Here is a 16235-nt window from a genome sequence, read left to right as displayed (position 1 = left end):
AATGTTCTTCACTGAACGGTTCTTTGTGGAAACAGAAACGCTTCTTCAACGCATTGCTGTGAAAACCCTGTGAACTTTTATTTTTATGAGTGATAGCAAAAATATGCCTTTATTTATAGTAAGTAAATCTAAATGTTTTTAGGTTTATCTTAACCCTATAATGCCTGAATAAATACATTAAAAGCATACAACAAATATACAATCATTCCCAGTCCTTTCAGTTTCAAACATGATGTATTTGGAAAGATTTACAGAACTGCTGAAATAAATGATGACAGTGGATATTACAGAGGTTGGCTATAGTCATACTTTTGTCAGCCAATTTTGAATTTATGTTATCCTTAAAAAAGAATAATAATCATAATACATTGACATATAAAGAGGAAAATCATGTAGAATTATGAGCAAGAGTCAAAGGTCAAGCACATGTTGTTGTTTGGGTGTCACAGCTTGAATGGTTAAAGATGTGTATTGGGCATCAAAGGGTTAACTGGAAAATCTACATGCATTTTTGTTTATGGTGAAATTAAGTACGTCAAGTTACATTTTGGCTTTTTCCAAAGAAAATATATGAAGTAAAAAATATTTTTATTTTCCAAAAATGTTTTTGTCTTTGGGAAAATAAATAAATATTTATTCAAAATATAAGAATCAATTTGAACCAAATTCTGTAAATAATTTGAAAGTATATTTGGTCCAAAGATGATTTATTTCAGTGCACACTCCTGTTCTTTTGGTGATTATTAAATCTATAATCATGGAGTTGTAGCAAAGTGACTTATAGTCAACATAATGTGTTTATCACAATTAAGTGAAACCAAAATGTATTGTCTATGAAGGAGACTGAATTAATCATTAGATAAAACTGTGTTAAATGTCTAAAATTATATTAATACACTAAATATATATTTTCACACCATGCTAAATATTGGGTCAATGCAAAAGTAAAATCTACTTTTTGTAACTACGCTGTAAAAAAGTTTACAGGAGAAGATTTCACACTTAATTCAATGTTTTACTGTTTTTGTGAAATGTACTAGCAATTTATGAGTAAAAAATGTTTTTAGTATAAACACTCTATTAGTGTCAGAATAAAAGCTCTGAAGAATGTTTGAATCGGTCATAATGACCCGCGCTAACATGCAGAAAGACTGAAAACACACTCCCACACACACATCCCCACAGACGTTGAGCAAAGACTCCCAGCATGATGGATCTGGGATTTGGGGGTTTTCAACTGTCTGTTTGTTTGCTTTTTTCCCAGCCATTCGTTTTGGTCGAATGCCTCAGGCGGAGAAGGAGAAGCTGTTGGCCGAGTTCTCGAGTGACGTGGACCACATGCACCCGGAGTCTGCGGATCTCCGAGCGCTGGCCAGACTCCTGTACGAGTCTTATCTCAAGTACTTCCCCCTGACCAAAGCCAAGGCCAGAGCCATTCTCTCCGGGAAGACCAGCGACAGCGCCGTGAGTCGGGACACTTTCACTACATCTGTTCTGGTGCTTCATTTAAGGACGACTTAGTATGCAAAGTCTTGTTGTTTTTAGGCAGGTTTTCCTGCTTGAATGGTGATTATTTTCCTCATATTCTCCATTGTTGCGGCTCCTCTCTTCCCAGTCTGTCAGTAACGCTCTGTTTACTTCCTGTCTCTATGAAGCCCCTCCTCCTGAAAAGCACACTGTCCTCTGATTGGTCGGCTGGAGCAGTGTGTTGTGATTGGTCGAGCGCTTCGAATGTGTGTTTGGGAAATGTCCCGCCCCTTACCATAACCGCCAGTTTAACACTACTAACTAGGGGTGGAACGGTACATGTATTCATATTGAACCGAATCGGTATGGGTGTCACGGTTCGGTGCATGAATTAACACGGAGAATACACGGTATAAAAATAAATAAAACTCGCGTGCAAATTAATTAATGTAATGCGGAACTACTGTTAGATACGCGGGTCCTTTAGGGACACCTAATCTGTTGCCCTGCTAGGTTTGTTCACTTTAGCCTGCCTCCGCAGCGTAATCCTCCGCTGACCGCGCGCGTGCCTTCCCAAATGGACGAGGCATTTTTACTTCACGCTCGCCGGTGTACTATTCTTTGAAACGACAGTGTGCGACTCGGTGTAATTGTCCTCTAAACCATCAGGAATCAACGGTGAGAAGTAAGGTACACTCGTGAATGTTTATTTTAGTACTTTAGTACTCTACTAACACTTTAGGACACCCAAACCACACTACTAAAGAATCGTGTAAAGCAGTAAACCAGATTATTCCTTGTGACATTAGAAAAAAAATAGATATGAGAACGTAACCTACAACTAAATTTACGTTATCTCACATATTTTCTAAACATTTTTATTTAGTTTTGTAAACCTTTTTATAAAACATGGCCATTTATTTTTATTTAAAGGGCCCCTTTATTCTGCGTATGAATTATTATAATGAGGAATATTGTGACGTGTTCGTTCCCGGAAGAAACTCAAGATACAATGGAGGCGTTTCAGGAGTTCAGAAACACTGACACTGATATAGAGAATAACTGGAGCTTTTCATGATCAAACAGCAACATTACACACTAAACACAGATGAACACTACACACTAAACACAGATGAACACTACGCACTAAACACAGATGAACACTACGCACTAAACACAGATGAACACTACACACTAAACACAGATGAACACTACACACTAAACACAGATGAACACTTCACACTAAACACAGATGAACACTACACACTAAACACTGATGAACACTACACACTAAACAGAGATGAAGACTACACACTAAACACAGATGAACACTACACATTAAACACAGATGAACACTACACACTAAACACTGATGAACATTACACACTAAACACAGATGAACACTACACACTAAACACTGATGAACATTACACACTAAACAGAGATGAACACTACACACTAAACACAGATAAACACTACACACAGATTAACACTACACACTAAACACAGATGAACATTACACACTAAACACAGATGAACATTACACACTAAACACAGATGAACACTACACACTAAACACAGATGAACACTAAACACAGATGAACACTACACACTAAACACTGATGAACACTACACACTAAACACTGATGAACACTACACACTAAACACAGATGAACATTACACACTAAACACAGATGAACACTACGCACTAAACACAGATGAACACTACGCACTAAACACAGATGAACACTACACACTAAACACTGATGAACACTACGCACTAAACACAGATGAACACTACGCACTAAACACAGATGAACACTACACACTAAACACAGATGAACACTACGCACTAAACACAGATGAACACTACACACTAAACACTGATGAACACTACGCACTAAACACAGATGAACACTACGCACTAAACACAGATGAACACTACACACTAAACACTGATGAACACTACACACTAAACACTGATGAACACTACGCACTAAACACAGATGAACACTACACACTAAACACAGATGAACACTACACACTAAACACACAGATGAACACTACACACTAAACACAGATGAACACTACACACTAAACACAGATGAACACTAAACACTAAACACAGATGAACACTACACACTAAACACAGATGAACACTAAACACAGATGAACACTAAACACTAAACACAGATGAACACTACACACTAAACACAGATGAACACTACACACTTAACACAGATGAACACTAAACACTAAACACAGATGAACCTTACACACTAAACACAGATGAACATTACACACTAAACACAGATGAACACTACACACTAAACACTGATGAACACTACACATTAAACACAGATGAACACTACACACTACACACTGATGAACACTACACACTAAACACAGATGAACACTACACACTAAACACAGATGAACACTACACACTAAACACAGATGAACACTACACACTAAACACAGATGAACACTACACACTAAACACAGGTGAACACTACACACTAAACACAGATGAACACTAAACACTAAACACAGATGAACATTACACACTAAACACAGATGAACACTACACACTACACACAGATGAAGATGTAGAAAAGCATGATATGTCCTCTTTAAAATATACCAATGCATCTCTTGTCATTATTTGAATATGAAATTCTCAAGGTTTCTCTCAAGTGCTTTTTAGGCTCAAAACATGCAAGTAATCATGAGTAATTATGTATCAAAATTCCAATTTTGAACTCCAATTCATAACACAAGGGGCGCTTATAAACCCGTCTAAACTACAGGTTTTCTGTTTCAGCTCAAGGTCAGAAGTATCTTGTTGAACAAGTTTGTTTTATCTATAGAAGGTTCCCTGAACAAAAACTTGGTGTAGGATTTCCTTTGAAACAAATTTCACCCCAAAATGTTTTTTTTTTACAGTGCACCTGATGCATAAAACATCCAGTATAATGAAACAAATATTGGCTACGTCTGATATCACATACTTCTCTACTATATAGTAGACGAAAAACAGTAGGTGACACGAGAAGTATGTGTGAATTTACTGTACTACTATAGAACTTTATTTTTGCAAAGTAAGTTCTTATTCAAAATAAGTGCCTACTCCTGAGATTATGATATTTGGGACGCAGCCGTGAAGGTTCCTCTAGCGCCCCCTTGAGTCCTGGAGTTTATTACAGGACTCTGAGCTGTCAGTGTTTACTGTGCGCTCGCAGAAGAAGAACATCTCCTAAACAGTTCTGATATATAGATATAAACTACCAGTCAAAAGTTTTTGATCGGAAAGATTTTTAAAGTTTTTAAAAGAGTCTCTTCTTCTCACCAAGGCTGCATTTATCTGATTAAAAATACAGTAATATTGTGAAATATTATTCCAGTGTAAATAAGCTGTTTTCTATGTGAATATATAGTAAAGTGTAATTTATTCCTGTGATCAAAGCTGAATTTTCATCATCATTCAGACTGGAGTAATGATGCTGAAAATTCAGCTTTGATTACAGGAATAAATTACACTTTACTATATATTCACATAGAAAGCATCTGATTTACATTATAATAATATTTCACAATATTACAGTTTTTGTTGTTGCTGTATTTTCATTAAATAAAGCCAGCTTTGGTGAGCAGAAGAAACTTCTTTTAAAAACATTAAAAATCACTGATCCACACTTTTGAAAGGCAGTGTATAATATATCAATTCTATGATGTTTCCTTCCTGCAGTCTGTGCCTTTAAAAAAGTCTAAAATATCTAATAAATGTTTGGGTCCGCAGAGAGCAGATGTTCAGTATCGTTCACAGCGTTAGTCAAAACACACATAACAGCCTTGCTCATATCTCCAGCTAAAGACACGCTTTACGGCAAAGCTGGAATTCAACTTATTTCTGTAGAAATGTTCAGTGGAGAGGATATAATCAGTATTGCTATTTATATGAATAAAAGGGTAACACTTTACAATAAGGTTCATTAGTTAAAGGGTTAGTTCACCCAAAAAATGAAAATGATGTCATTAATGACTCACCCTCATGTCGGTCCAAGCCCGTTAGACCTCCGTTCATCTTCGGAACACAGTTTAAGATATTTTAGATTTAGTCCGAGAGCTTTCTGTCCCTCCATTGAAAATCTATGTACGGTATACTGTCCTTGTCCAGAAAGCCAATAAAGACATCATCAAAGTAGTCCATGTGACCTCAGTGGGTTAGTTAGAATTTTTTGAAGCATCGAAAATACATTTTGTTCCAAAAATAACAAAAACGACGACTTTATTAAGCATTGTATTCTCTTCCGGTTTTGTTGTCAATCCGCGTTCATGAGTCCGCTGACGTAAGACGAGCTGACGTGTTACCTGGTGCGCCCGAGCTTCGTTTACAGTCTGAGGGAGACGCACGCTGGAAACAAAACAATCTTTGCAAACAATTCTAAGGATTTCGACACAGGGGAAGACTTGCATTTTTTATTTGAACCCGAATACACGGACGCACCAGATAACACGTCAGCAGCGTCTTACGTCATCAGCGTCACTGCGGACTCGTGAACGCGAATTGACAACAGAACCGGAAGAGAATACAATGCTGAATAAAGCCATTGTTTTTGTTATTTTTGGAACAAAATGTATTTTCGATGCTTCGAAAAATTCTAACTAACCCACTGAGGTCACGTGGACTACTTTGATGATGTCTTTATTGCCTTTCTGGACAAGGACAGTATACCCTACATAGATTTTCAATGGAGGGACAGAAAACTCTCGAACTGAATCTAAAATATCTTAAACTGTGTTCTGAAGATGAACGGAGGTCTTACGGGCTTGGAACGACATGAGGGTGAGTCATTAATGACATAATCTACATTTTTGGGTGAACTAACCCTTTAACTACACTAGTTAGCATGAAATAATGATGAACTGCACTTATACAGCATTTATTCATCTTTTTTAATGTAAATATCAACATTTACTAAAACTTTATTAAAATCTTGTTAACATTAGTTAATGCACTGTGAACTAACATGAACAAACAATGAACAGCTGTATTTATATTAACGTTAACAAAGATGAATAAATACTGTAACAAATGTATTGCTCATTGTTAGTTCCTGTTAGTTAAAACATTAACTAATGAACCTTATTGTAAAGTTTTACCAATAAAATTAATATAAAATGTATTCTATAAAATAATTTCATTATTGTTATTTAATGCAAGTGTTATTGATATATTTTTAAGTGTCCAAATACATTACAGGGCCAATGCATATAATTTAATAATAAATAATTTAGATGTTTGCTTTTACCTCAACATTTTAATATTAACCAGTTAATAAGTCTTTAATTTTAGGAATGTTCTTGAAATGATCTAAGAGTGAAACATGTCTGTTATGATTGCTCATGCACATCAATACTGTATATGAGGAAAGTATTGCGTGAGAATGAGATTATCTGTGTTTTCATCCGTCAGAAACTTGAATTTCTGGCTAGGCTTCGCTTCAAGTGCACTTCATGTAGCATCTAGACAGCGGCAGAATGAGCAATAGTGTGTAGTGTTCATCTGTGTTTAGTGTGTAGTGTTCATCTGTGTGTAGTGTGTAGTTCATCTGTGTGTAGTGTTCATCTGTGTTTAGTGTGTAGTGTTCATCAGTGTTTAGTGTGTAATGTTCATCTGTGTTTAGTGTGTAGTGTTCATCTGTGTTTAGTGTGTAGTGTTCATCTGTGTGTAGTGTGTAGTTCATCTGTGTGTAGTGTTCATCTGTGTTTAGTGTGTAGTGTTCACCTGTGTTTAGTGTGTAATGTTCATCTGTGTTTAGTGTGTAGTGTTCATCTGTGTTAAGTGTGTAGTGTTCATCTGTGTTTAGTGTGTAGTGTTCATCTGTGTTTAGTGTGTAGTGTTCATCTGTGTTTAGTGTGTAGTGTTCATCTGTGTTTAGTGCGTAGTGTTCATCTGTGTTTAGTGCGTAATGTTCATCTGTGTTTAGTGTGTAGTGTTCATCTGTGTTAAGTGCGTAATGTTCATCTGTGTTTAGTGCGTAATGTTCATCAGTGTTTAGTGTGTAGTGTTCATCTGTGTTTAGTGCGTAATGTTCATCTGTGTTTAGTGTGTAGTGTTCATCTGTGTTTAGTGTGTAGTGTTCATCTGTGTTTAGTGTGTAGTTCATCTGTGTTTAGTGTGTAGTGTTCATCAGTGTTCAGTGTGTAGTGTTCATCAGTGTTTAGTGTGTAGTGTTCATCTGTGTTTAGTGTGTAGTGTTCATCTGTGTTTAGTGTGTAGTGTTCATCTGTGTTTAGTGTGTAGTGTTCATCTGTGTTTAGTGTGTAGTGTTCATCTGTGTTTAGTGTGTAGTGTTCATCAGTGTTTAGTGTGTAGTGTTCATCTGTGTTTAGTGTGTAGTGTTCATCAGTGTTTAGTGTGTAGTGTTCATCTGTGTTTAGTGTGTAGTGTTCATCTGTGTTTAGTGTGTAGTGTTCATCTGTGTTTAGTGTGTAGTGTTCATCTGTGTTTAGTGTGTAATGTTCATCTGTGTTTAGTGCATAGTGTTCATCTGTGTTTAGTGCGTAGTGTTCATCTATGTTTAGTGTGTAGTGTTCATCTGTGTTTAGTGTGTAGTGTTCATCTGTGTTTAGTGTTTAGTGTGTAGTGTTCATCTGTGTTTAGTGTGTAATGATCATCTGTGTTTAGTGTGTAGTGTTCATCTGTGTTTAGTGTGTAGTGTCCATCTGTGTTTAGTGTGTAGTGTTCATCTGTGTTTAGTGTGTAGTGTTCATCAGTGTTTAGTGTGTAGTGTTCATCAGTGTTTAGTGTGTAGTGTTCATCAGTGTTTAGTGTGTAGTGTTCATCTGTGTTTAGTGTGTAGTGTTCATCTGTGTTTAGTGTGTAGTGTTCATCTGTGTTTAGTGTGTAGTGTTCATCTGTGTTTAGTGTGTAGTGTTCATCTGTGTTTAGTGTGTAGTGTTCATCTGTGTTTAGTGTGTAGTGTTCATCAGTGTTTAGTGTGTAGTGTTCATCTGTGTTTAGTGTGTAGTGTTCATCTGTGTTTAGTGTGTAGTGTTCATCAGTGTTTAGTGTGTAGTGTTCATCAGTGTTTAGTGTGTAGTGTTCATCAGTGTTTAGTGTGTAGTGTTCATCAGTGTTTAGTGTGTAGTGTTCATCTGTGTTTAGTGTGTAGTGTTCATCAGTGTGTAGTGTGTAGTGTTCATCTGTGTTTAGTGTGTAGTGTTCATCTGTGTTTAGTGTGTAATGTTCATCTGTGTGTAGTGTTCATCTGTGTTTAGTGTGTAATGTTCATCTGTGTGTAGTGTTCATCTGTGTTTAGTGTGTAATGTTCATCTGTGTTTAGTGTGTAGTGTTCATCTGTGTTTAGTGTGTAGTGTTCATCTGTGTTTAGTGTGTAATGTTCATCTGTGTTTAGTGTGTAGTGTTCATCTGTGTTTAGTGTGTAGTGTTCATCTGTGTTTAGTGTGTAATGTTCATCTGTGTTTAGTGTGTTGTGTTCATCTGTGTTTAGTGTGTAGTGTTCATCAGTGTGTAGTGTGTAGTGTTCATCTGTGTTTAGTGTGTAGTGTTCATCTGTGTTTAGTCTGTAATGTTCATCTGTATTTAGTGCGTAGTGTTCATCTGTGTTTAGTGTGTAGTGTTCATCTGTGTGTAGTGTGTAGTGTTCATCTGTGTGTAGTGTTCATCTGTGTTTAGTGTGTAGTCTTCATCTCTTTTTAGTGTGTAGTGTTGCGGTTTGATCATGAAAAGCTCCAGTTATTCTCTATATCAGTGTCAGTGTTTCTGAACTCCTGAAACGCCTCCATTGTATCTTGTGTTTCTTCCGGGAACGAACACGTCACAATATTCCTCATTCTAATAATTCATACACAGAATAAAGGGGGGGGGGGGCTGGTTGAGTTAGTTAGTAGTGTGTTAAACTGGCGGTTATGGTAAGGGGCGGGACATTTCCCAAACACACTCGGAGCGCTCGACCAATCACAACACACTGATCCAGCCGACCAATCAGAGCACTGTGTGCTTTTCAGAAGGAGGGGCTTCATAGAGACAGGAAGTAAACAGAGCGTTACTGACAGACTGGGAAGAGAGGAGCCGCAACAATGGAGAATATGAGGAAAATAATCAACATTCAAGCAGGAAAACCTGTTCTAGTCTTTATTAAGCATCATGACTTTGAGGAAGAGAGTAATGTAGTGCCTTTCTTAAAGAGGCCATATTGTAATAATGTTTACAGCCCGTGTGGTAGTACTCGAGTCCCAGTCCAACACCATATTGAACCATTTGGACTCGTTCATAGAAAATAAGTTATTTGACTGCACTGTTTACACACAGTAAAAAATTTTGGGTAACATATATTGGGTCACTATGTTGGGCTATTTTCCAAAAATTGTTGGGTCATTTTTTTTAAATCGTAGTTTAAGTTCTAATAATAGCCCAATACATTGGGTTAAAATAACCCACAGTTGGGAAGGTGCTATACCACCCCATAGTTGGGTTACTCGTTATTTTTATAACCCAACATTATTAAATGACCATGCTGCATCTTTCTTAATGGAAGCAGATTCAATCAATCAATCAACACAAAATCAAACAAAAACAACACAAGTTGGCCAAAGTGCTCTACAGACCCAACCTTACAAAACATTTAGACAAACACACCATAAAACTAAACCAAACAGTAAGTAAACCACATGTAGCTACGAACAGTTGAAAGCAGTGGAGAAGAGATGGGTCTTACATGAAACTGATCCTGGACGTTCTTCTCGTTCACAGCCTTTCGTGATCCATGACATGAAGTCCCTGATGGAAGGCGAGCACATGATCAACTCCCGGCAGATGCCGATGCAGGAACACCGGAGATCCGAAATGGGAGTCATTCACGAGGTGGAGCTGCGTTTCTTCCACAGCTGCCAGTCGAGATCGGCCGAAGCCGTCAGCGAAGTTACCGAGTTCGCCAAGAGCATCCCGGGCTTCGTGAACCTGGACCTGAACGACCAGGTGACGCTGCTGAAGTACGGTGTGATCGAGGTGCTCATCATCATGATGGCGCCGCTCATGAACAAGGACGGCACGCTCATCTCCTACGGCCAGATCTTCATGACCCGCGAGTTCGTCAAGAGCTTGCGCAAGCCCTTCTGTGAGATGATGGAGCCCAAGTTCGAGTTCTCCGTCAAGTTCAACATGCTGGAGTTGGACGACAGCGACATGGCGCTGTTCCTCGCCGTCATCATCCTGAGCGGAGGTGAAACACACAGATCTCATTCAAAGATAGCATTAAAGGGATAGTTCACCCAAAAGTGAAATTAGCCCATGATTTACTCGCCCTCAAGTCATCCTAGATGAATATGTCTTTCTTCTTTCAGACGAACACAATCCAAGTTATATTAAAAAAATGTCCTGGCTCTTCCAATCTTTATAATGGCAGTGAATGGCAGTGTATTTTTTTGAAATCCATAAAATCTAACCAAAAAGACGATTCAAAGATAGCATTAACCTTCAGGTCCGACCACAAGCTCAGTGACTCAACCCAGGCTTAGATTCAACTCTGATCATTATGACTACACTGTCAAACATACACTCTAATAAATGCTGGGTTGTTTTAACCCAACTTTGGGTCAAATATGGACAAACCCAAACGTTGGGTTAAAAATGTAATGTAAAAATCTAACCCAACGGCTGGGTTTGTCCATATTTGAAACAACCCAGCAGTTTTTAGAGTGTATGATCAATAAGTTATAGCGACATGTGTTTTTACATTGCTTTAACTCATCAAAATAAGTTAAGTAGTTTTCAACCTTTTTTTAAGTTATGAAATATTCTACTAATTTTTTATGTCAAATGCGATTTAAATTGAAATTACTTCATCCAAGTTGATTGTACTTAAATATAAGGCAGCAACTTTTTTTTTACAGTGTAGGATTATTTTATGCTGTAAAACCACAAGACTCGGAAAGCACCAGTTATCGTTTCGTTTTATTGGTCACCGATGCATGAACATTTCATAAAATAAAAACCTTGAGCTTTGATGATTCAAACTCATATGTGAAATTTAACAGGTGAACCTCAAATATTACTAATTACTACAAATAACTGAAAGTAAAACTAAAAAAACACTTGAATTACTTGAAATAAAATAAACCTTGACTGACATAAAACATATTTTATTATTTTAGCTAGTTGCCATTTTCATTTAGTTTAACTTCATGTACCAAAACTTCATGTTTCCTCTGCTAGACCGGCCCGGACTGCTGAACGTCAAGCCCATCGAGGATCTCCAGGAGACGGTTCTGCACTCTCTGGAGCTGCAGCTGAAGACCAACCATCCAGACTCTCTGCAACTGTTCGCTAAAGTCCTGCAGAAGATGACGGACCTGCGGCAGCTGGTGACGGACCACGTGCAGCTCATCACACTCATGAAGGAGACCGAGGTGGACTGGTGCCTTCACCCACTCCTGCAGGAGATCATCAGGGACCTGTACTAGTGAGCCTGAACTCCTGGTTCTGATCCTGATCCTGGTCCTGATCTTGATCCTCATCTGGAGCCTGAGTCTGATCCTGAACTCCTGGTCCTGATCCTGATCCTGATCCTGATCCTGATCTTGATCATGGTCCTGATCGTGGTCCTGATCCTGAACTTGATCCTGATCCTGATCCTGATCCTGATCCTGATCCTGATCCTGAACTTGATCCTGATCCTGATCTTAATCTTGATCCTGATCCTGATCCTGATCCTGATCCTGATCTTGATCTTGATCCTGATCCTGATCCTGATCCTGATCCTGATCCTGATCTTGATCCTGATCCTGAACTCGTTCCACAGACATTCGTATCTGGCTTTCAAAACCAGCAAAACATGGCAGTTCCACTGTGAAGATCTGCGTCAGCAAAGCCAAGGACATAAAAGTGACACTCCATATTTCATTTTTTGATCTGAGTACAGTGGTGTTCACAAGTCTGAGATCGCATTGCAAGTCAGGGATTTATTCTCATTTAAATCTGTAAGATTCAAATAAAGCAAAATAAATAAACTAGGGAAATCCTTCCCTCGCGGGTCAAAGTGACCCAAATCCCTAAAATTATACAGAAAGCTTATTTTATTTCATTTTGATCATATTTTTTATTTTGTGTACCTTTAAATGACTAGATTTTATCAATAAATAATAAATAAATAGTAATTTAAGAACATTTCTCACATTCTTTCAACTTCAATAAAAAATAGCACAATTCATGCATAATCTTTTTAATTCCGCTTAAAATATCTTACATTGCGTGTCTTTGCCGAACTCTTGTGGAAAATAATAATAAAACATGATATTTCATGACTCTAGATGGCCTTATATCTCTATATGGAGCAAATGTTCCGCTGGGTCCTGAAGTCAGTTTCTTCAGTGTGCATTCAGATACACATGTAGACATTATAAAATAATGTTTTGGTAAAGTTTTAGCATTTTTCTATGTGTACTGAAGCATTCCTCACATTTCAGTCATTGGGTCAGATTGACCCGCGAGGGAAGGATTTGTTACTTTTGTTAAAAAGTCATAGGGTCTTGGACCTCTCGGATGAACACTCAATTTAAAAAAAAAATATTTCCGGGTCAAAATGAGCTGTGGGGAAGGATGAGGTTAAAGAGGTTTTTCTGCTTCTATTGAAGTTGAAACGCTCAGGAGAATCTGAATCATGTTGATCCGCAGGTTCTGTCGTTCCTGCAAGACAACAGTAGTTTCTGTGATTCTGCAGATCTAGGTCTCAGACTTCTGGACCCTGTTCATTTTTGCCCATTATCAAAAACTGTACAATAGCAATAAGAAAGTTGACATTTAGCAAACTCTTCTGGAGTGGCTCGCGTGTGTTTGTGTAGGACTGCACGGAAACTGACGGAGCTGAAAACACACTTTCTGATGCAGAGACTGACCAGATCAATCTGAACATGTACAGTTTCATCTTCACCCCTGATGTGGGTCGCAGTGGCCGTTTCATATAAAACACTTTCTTAGACTGTTTTCCAAAGATCTGCTCTATTTTTGCCTTCGATTTTGATCTTAAGTATGTTGCCTTTTACATTTATGAACAATTTGTTTAAACTGTGAGGGACTTTTTTTTATTTTGCTTTATTGTTCTGTCAGGATTTGTTTTTGTGTAACACTGTACGATAAGGTTTATTAGTTAATATTAGTTAACTACCTTAGTTAACATGAATTAAGAATAAACAACACTTCTTCAGCATTTATTAATCTTAGCTAATATTAATTTCAACATTTACTGATAGCTTATTAAAATCAAAGGTTGTTTTTGTTAACATTAGTTAATGCACTGACAGCTGTATTTTTATTAACTACAGCAACATTAACAAAGATTAATAAATACTGTAACAAAATATATTGCTCATTGTTAGTTCATGTTAGTTAACTAGTGAACCCTACTGTAAAGTGTTTTACTTGTTTTTGTTTATAAATCATTCTAAAGCCTTAATTTTTTTTTACTTTGATTCACAAAATGTGTGTAAATATGAAACAAAGATTTTAAAAGGGAGCGTCTTTCATACATTTTAATGACGTGTTAAACCGTTAAATGTCAATTTATTTCAAAATGTAAATAAATATTTTCAAACTATGTCGTTTTCACAATTGCACATACCTTTGATTGACATGATCAGGTCGTCGCACGCACAGCCACTCTCAGTCATTACATCATCGTTTATTGCGTGTGTTTCTGAACACACACACACGCACACACCCTTTTGTGATTTCAACACATGAACTTCTCTGAACCCGCTGAAAAGATGCATATCTCCTTTAACGAAATATCATTTCCAGCTGGACAGGACAGGAATATACTTTTCCTTTTGATATGAGAAGGTTTGAGTTGAACGTCTGTGAAAAATGAAGGAGTTTGAAGAATAAAAGATGTTTCATTTGATGGCGTTTTCCAGCGGGAAGTGGAAGGATTTGATCCGTCGTTTCCACTGCTGATGTCTTTCACAATCTGCACAACATTTTTAGAACAAAATCAGTTAGTTTAATATGACTGGTGAAAAAATTCAAAGGTTAAATCTATAAATTAAAGTGAACCCCAGCTAACAAGGAACGTTAATAGAACATTCGTTCAGAGTAATGCGGCCTTTCGTTCTCAAAACATGAGCGCAAACATCTACATCATTCATGCAGTGTTTTATTTCTCAGAAATGTTTTAGTTGGACATTGTTTAAATAAACGTTTCAGCGAACATTTAAAAGTAACGTTCCCATAATTGTTTGCGCAATGGAATGTTTCCTTAATATTTGCATAACCAAAAAAAAAAACTTTTAAAAACCGGATGTTCCGGAAATAACGTTTTCACATTTATTTTACAGTGCCCTTGTTACATCTTTTACATACTCCAGTAATAACAGTAATTATGTGAAAATCCATCTTTTAATGTTGTTTATATGTCTATGTGGTGTTTTTAATATGCTTTAAGACCAAACATGTGTAAATTCATAAGTCGACAGCATTGCTGAGTATTTTCTCCTTAAAACTGCAGTGAACCAAAGACAGTCTCAAAAACACGGTTTGAAATCGCTGGTGTTTCTGACGTCACAAACTACCTTGTAACCAATCAGATCAACTTGTGATCGTCAACGAGTGGATCTCTGAGCTGAGAGAGTGAGTGGAGGCGGGACTCATTTGCATATTCATAGAACCGCGTATACTAAATGAGGCAAGGGTGTCGAGTTACATTCAAGATATTATAAGGCAAGAACGTTTAAATAGGTTATTTTGGTGATCAAAGATGAGTTTTAAGGAATAAAATGATTGACTATGGGGGACTTTAAACCTAGCCCTAATTATAGTAAGCACATGTTCTTAATATTACTCAGTACTAACATTTTTTATTTCACTGCAACAAGGACACCTTAAAATAAAGTGTAGCCAAAATATGGCTTTATTTAGTTAATTTTAAAGCCTTTTACAACATTTACAATCCCTCAGTTCTTCATCTCCTCAAGACAAGCTGATGTTGATTCTTGTTTTATTACGAGTTCTGTCTTCTCCAGCAGACTCTCCTCTGTTCACACACACACTTACACACTTACACACACACTCACTTAGGGGGCTTTCACACTGGCAGTTTAGTTCGGAACGGGGCACGGTTCGCATGAAAAATCGCTAATGTGAACGCTGTCATGTGAACCCGGGTGCGCACTGGGTCCCGAACCCGAGACAACCTGGAGGAGGTGGTCTCAGTTCGGTTGCTCCCGAACCGTGCTGCGGTTCGCATGCATGTGAAAGCAACACAGACTCGGGTGCGCACTTGTTCAGGAAGTAAAGTGTCCTGCGCATGCGTTTTAGCCGATTATGATGTATCTTGTTAAATAAAACACACGTAAGATATGAAGATTTACCCTGGATACGAGCAAGAGTGAGTCTGCAGTGTATTCGCGTATAGTGCGTGCAATCAGGGCAACAAATTAATAGAAATCCACTGACTCCTCAAAAGAGTCCATTTGCAAGCAGCAGAAAGACAGCTTATGCGACACACACACACACACACACACACACACACATACTTAACCTGCGTTGTTACTCAGCTATGCATAATAGCACCAAATTAATAAAAAAACACAATATATTGACCTGCGTCGTGTTTTCTATCATGCGCCGTGCACGTTTGGAATGACGTAAGATGCACGCAAACGCACCAGAGTTGGATAGAATCAAGTTGAGTATGAAACCAGACCAACGCTGCGGGGGCGCCGGGAACAATCGCGCCTGGGCTCGGACC

General features: G+C 37.7%; 1 protein-coding gene across 4 annotated transcripts in view; it reads left to right on the top strand.

Annotated features, from left to right (window-relative positions):
• The window catches only part of pparg (peroxisome proliferator-activated receptor gamma), a 48513-nt gene extending 34429 nt beyond the window's left edge, over window positions 1-14084 (top strand). For all 4 annotated transcript variants that reach the window (XM_077202629.1, XM_077202628.1, XM_077202630.1 and 1 more), the window contains 3 exons: window positions 1265-1464; window positions 10247-10715; window positions 11708-14084. In XM_077202629.1, coding sequence (XP_077058744.1) covers window positions 1265-1464; window positions 10247-10715; window positions 11708-11955 — 917 coding nt within the window. In that variant the 3' untranslated portion in view covers window positions 11956-14084. The remainder of the gene's footprint in view (window positions 1-1264; window positions 1465-10246; window positions 10716-11707) is intronic.
• Window positions 14085-16235: the final 2151 nt, after the last annotated feature.

The sequence above is a fragment of the Siphateles boraxobius genome, unplaced genomic scaffold (assembly GCF_051911475.1).
Source record: "Siphateles boraxobius isolate OS27281-9 unplaced genomic scaffold, OSU_SipBor_1 5, whole genome shotgun sequence".
Taxonomy (NCBI): Eukaryota; Metazoa; Chordata; class Actinopteri; order Cypriniformes; family Leuciscidae; genus Siphateles; species Siphateles boraxobius.
The sequence above is the reverse complement of the archived record's forward strand: the minus strand, read 5'-3'. Positions and strand labels throughout refer to the sequence as shown.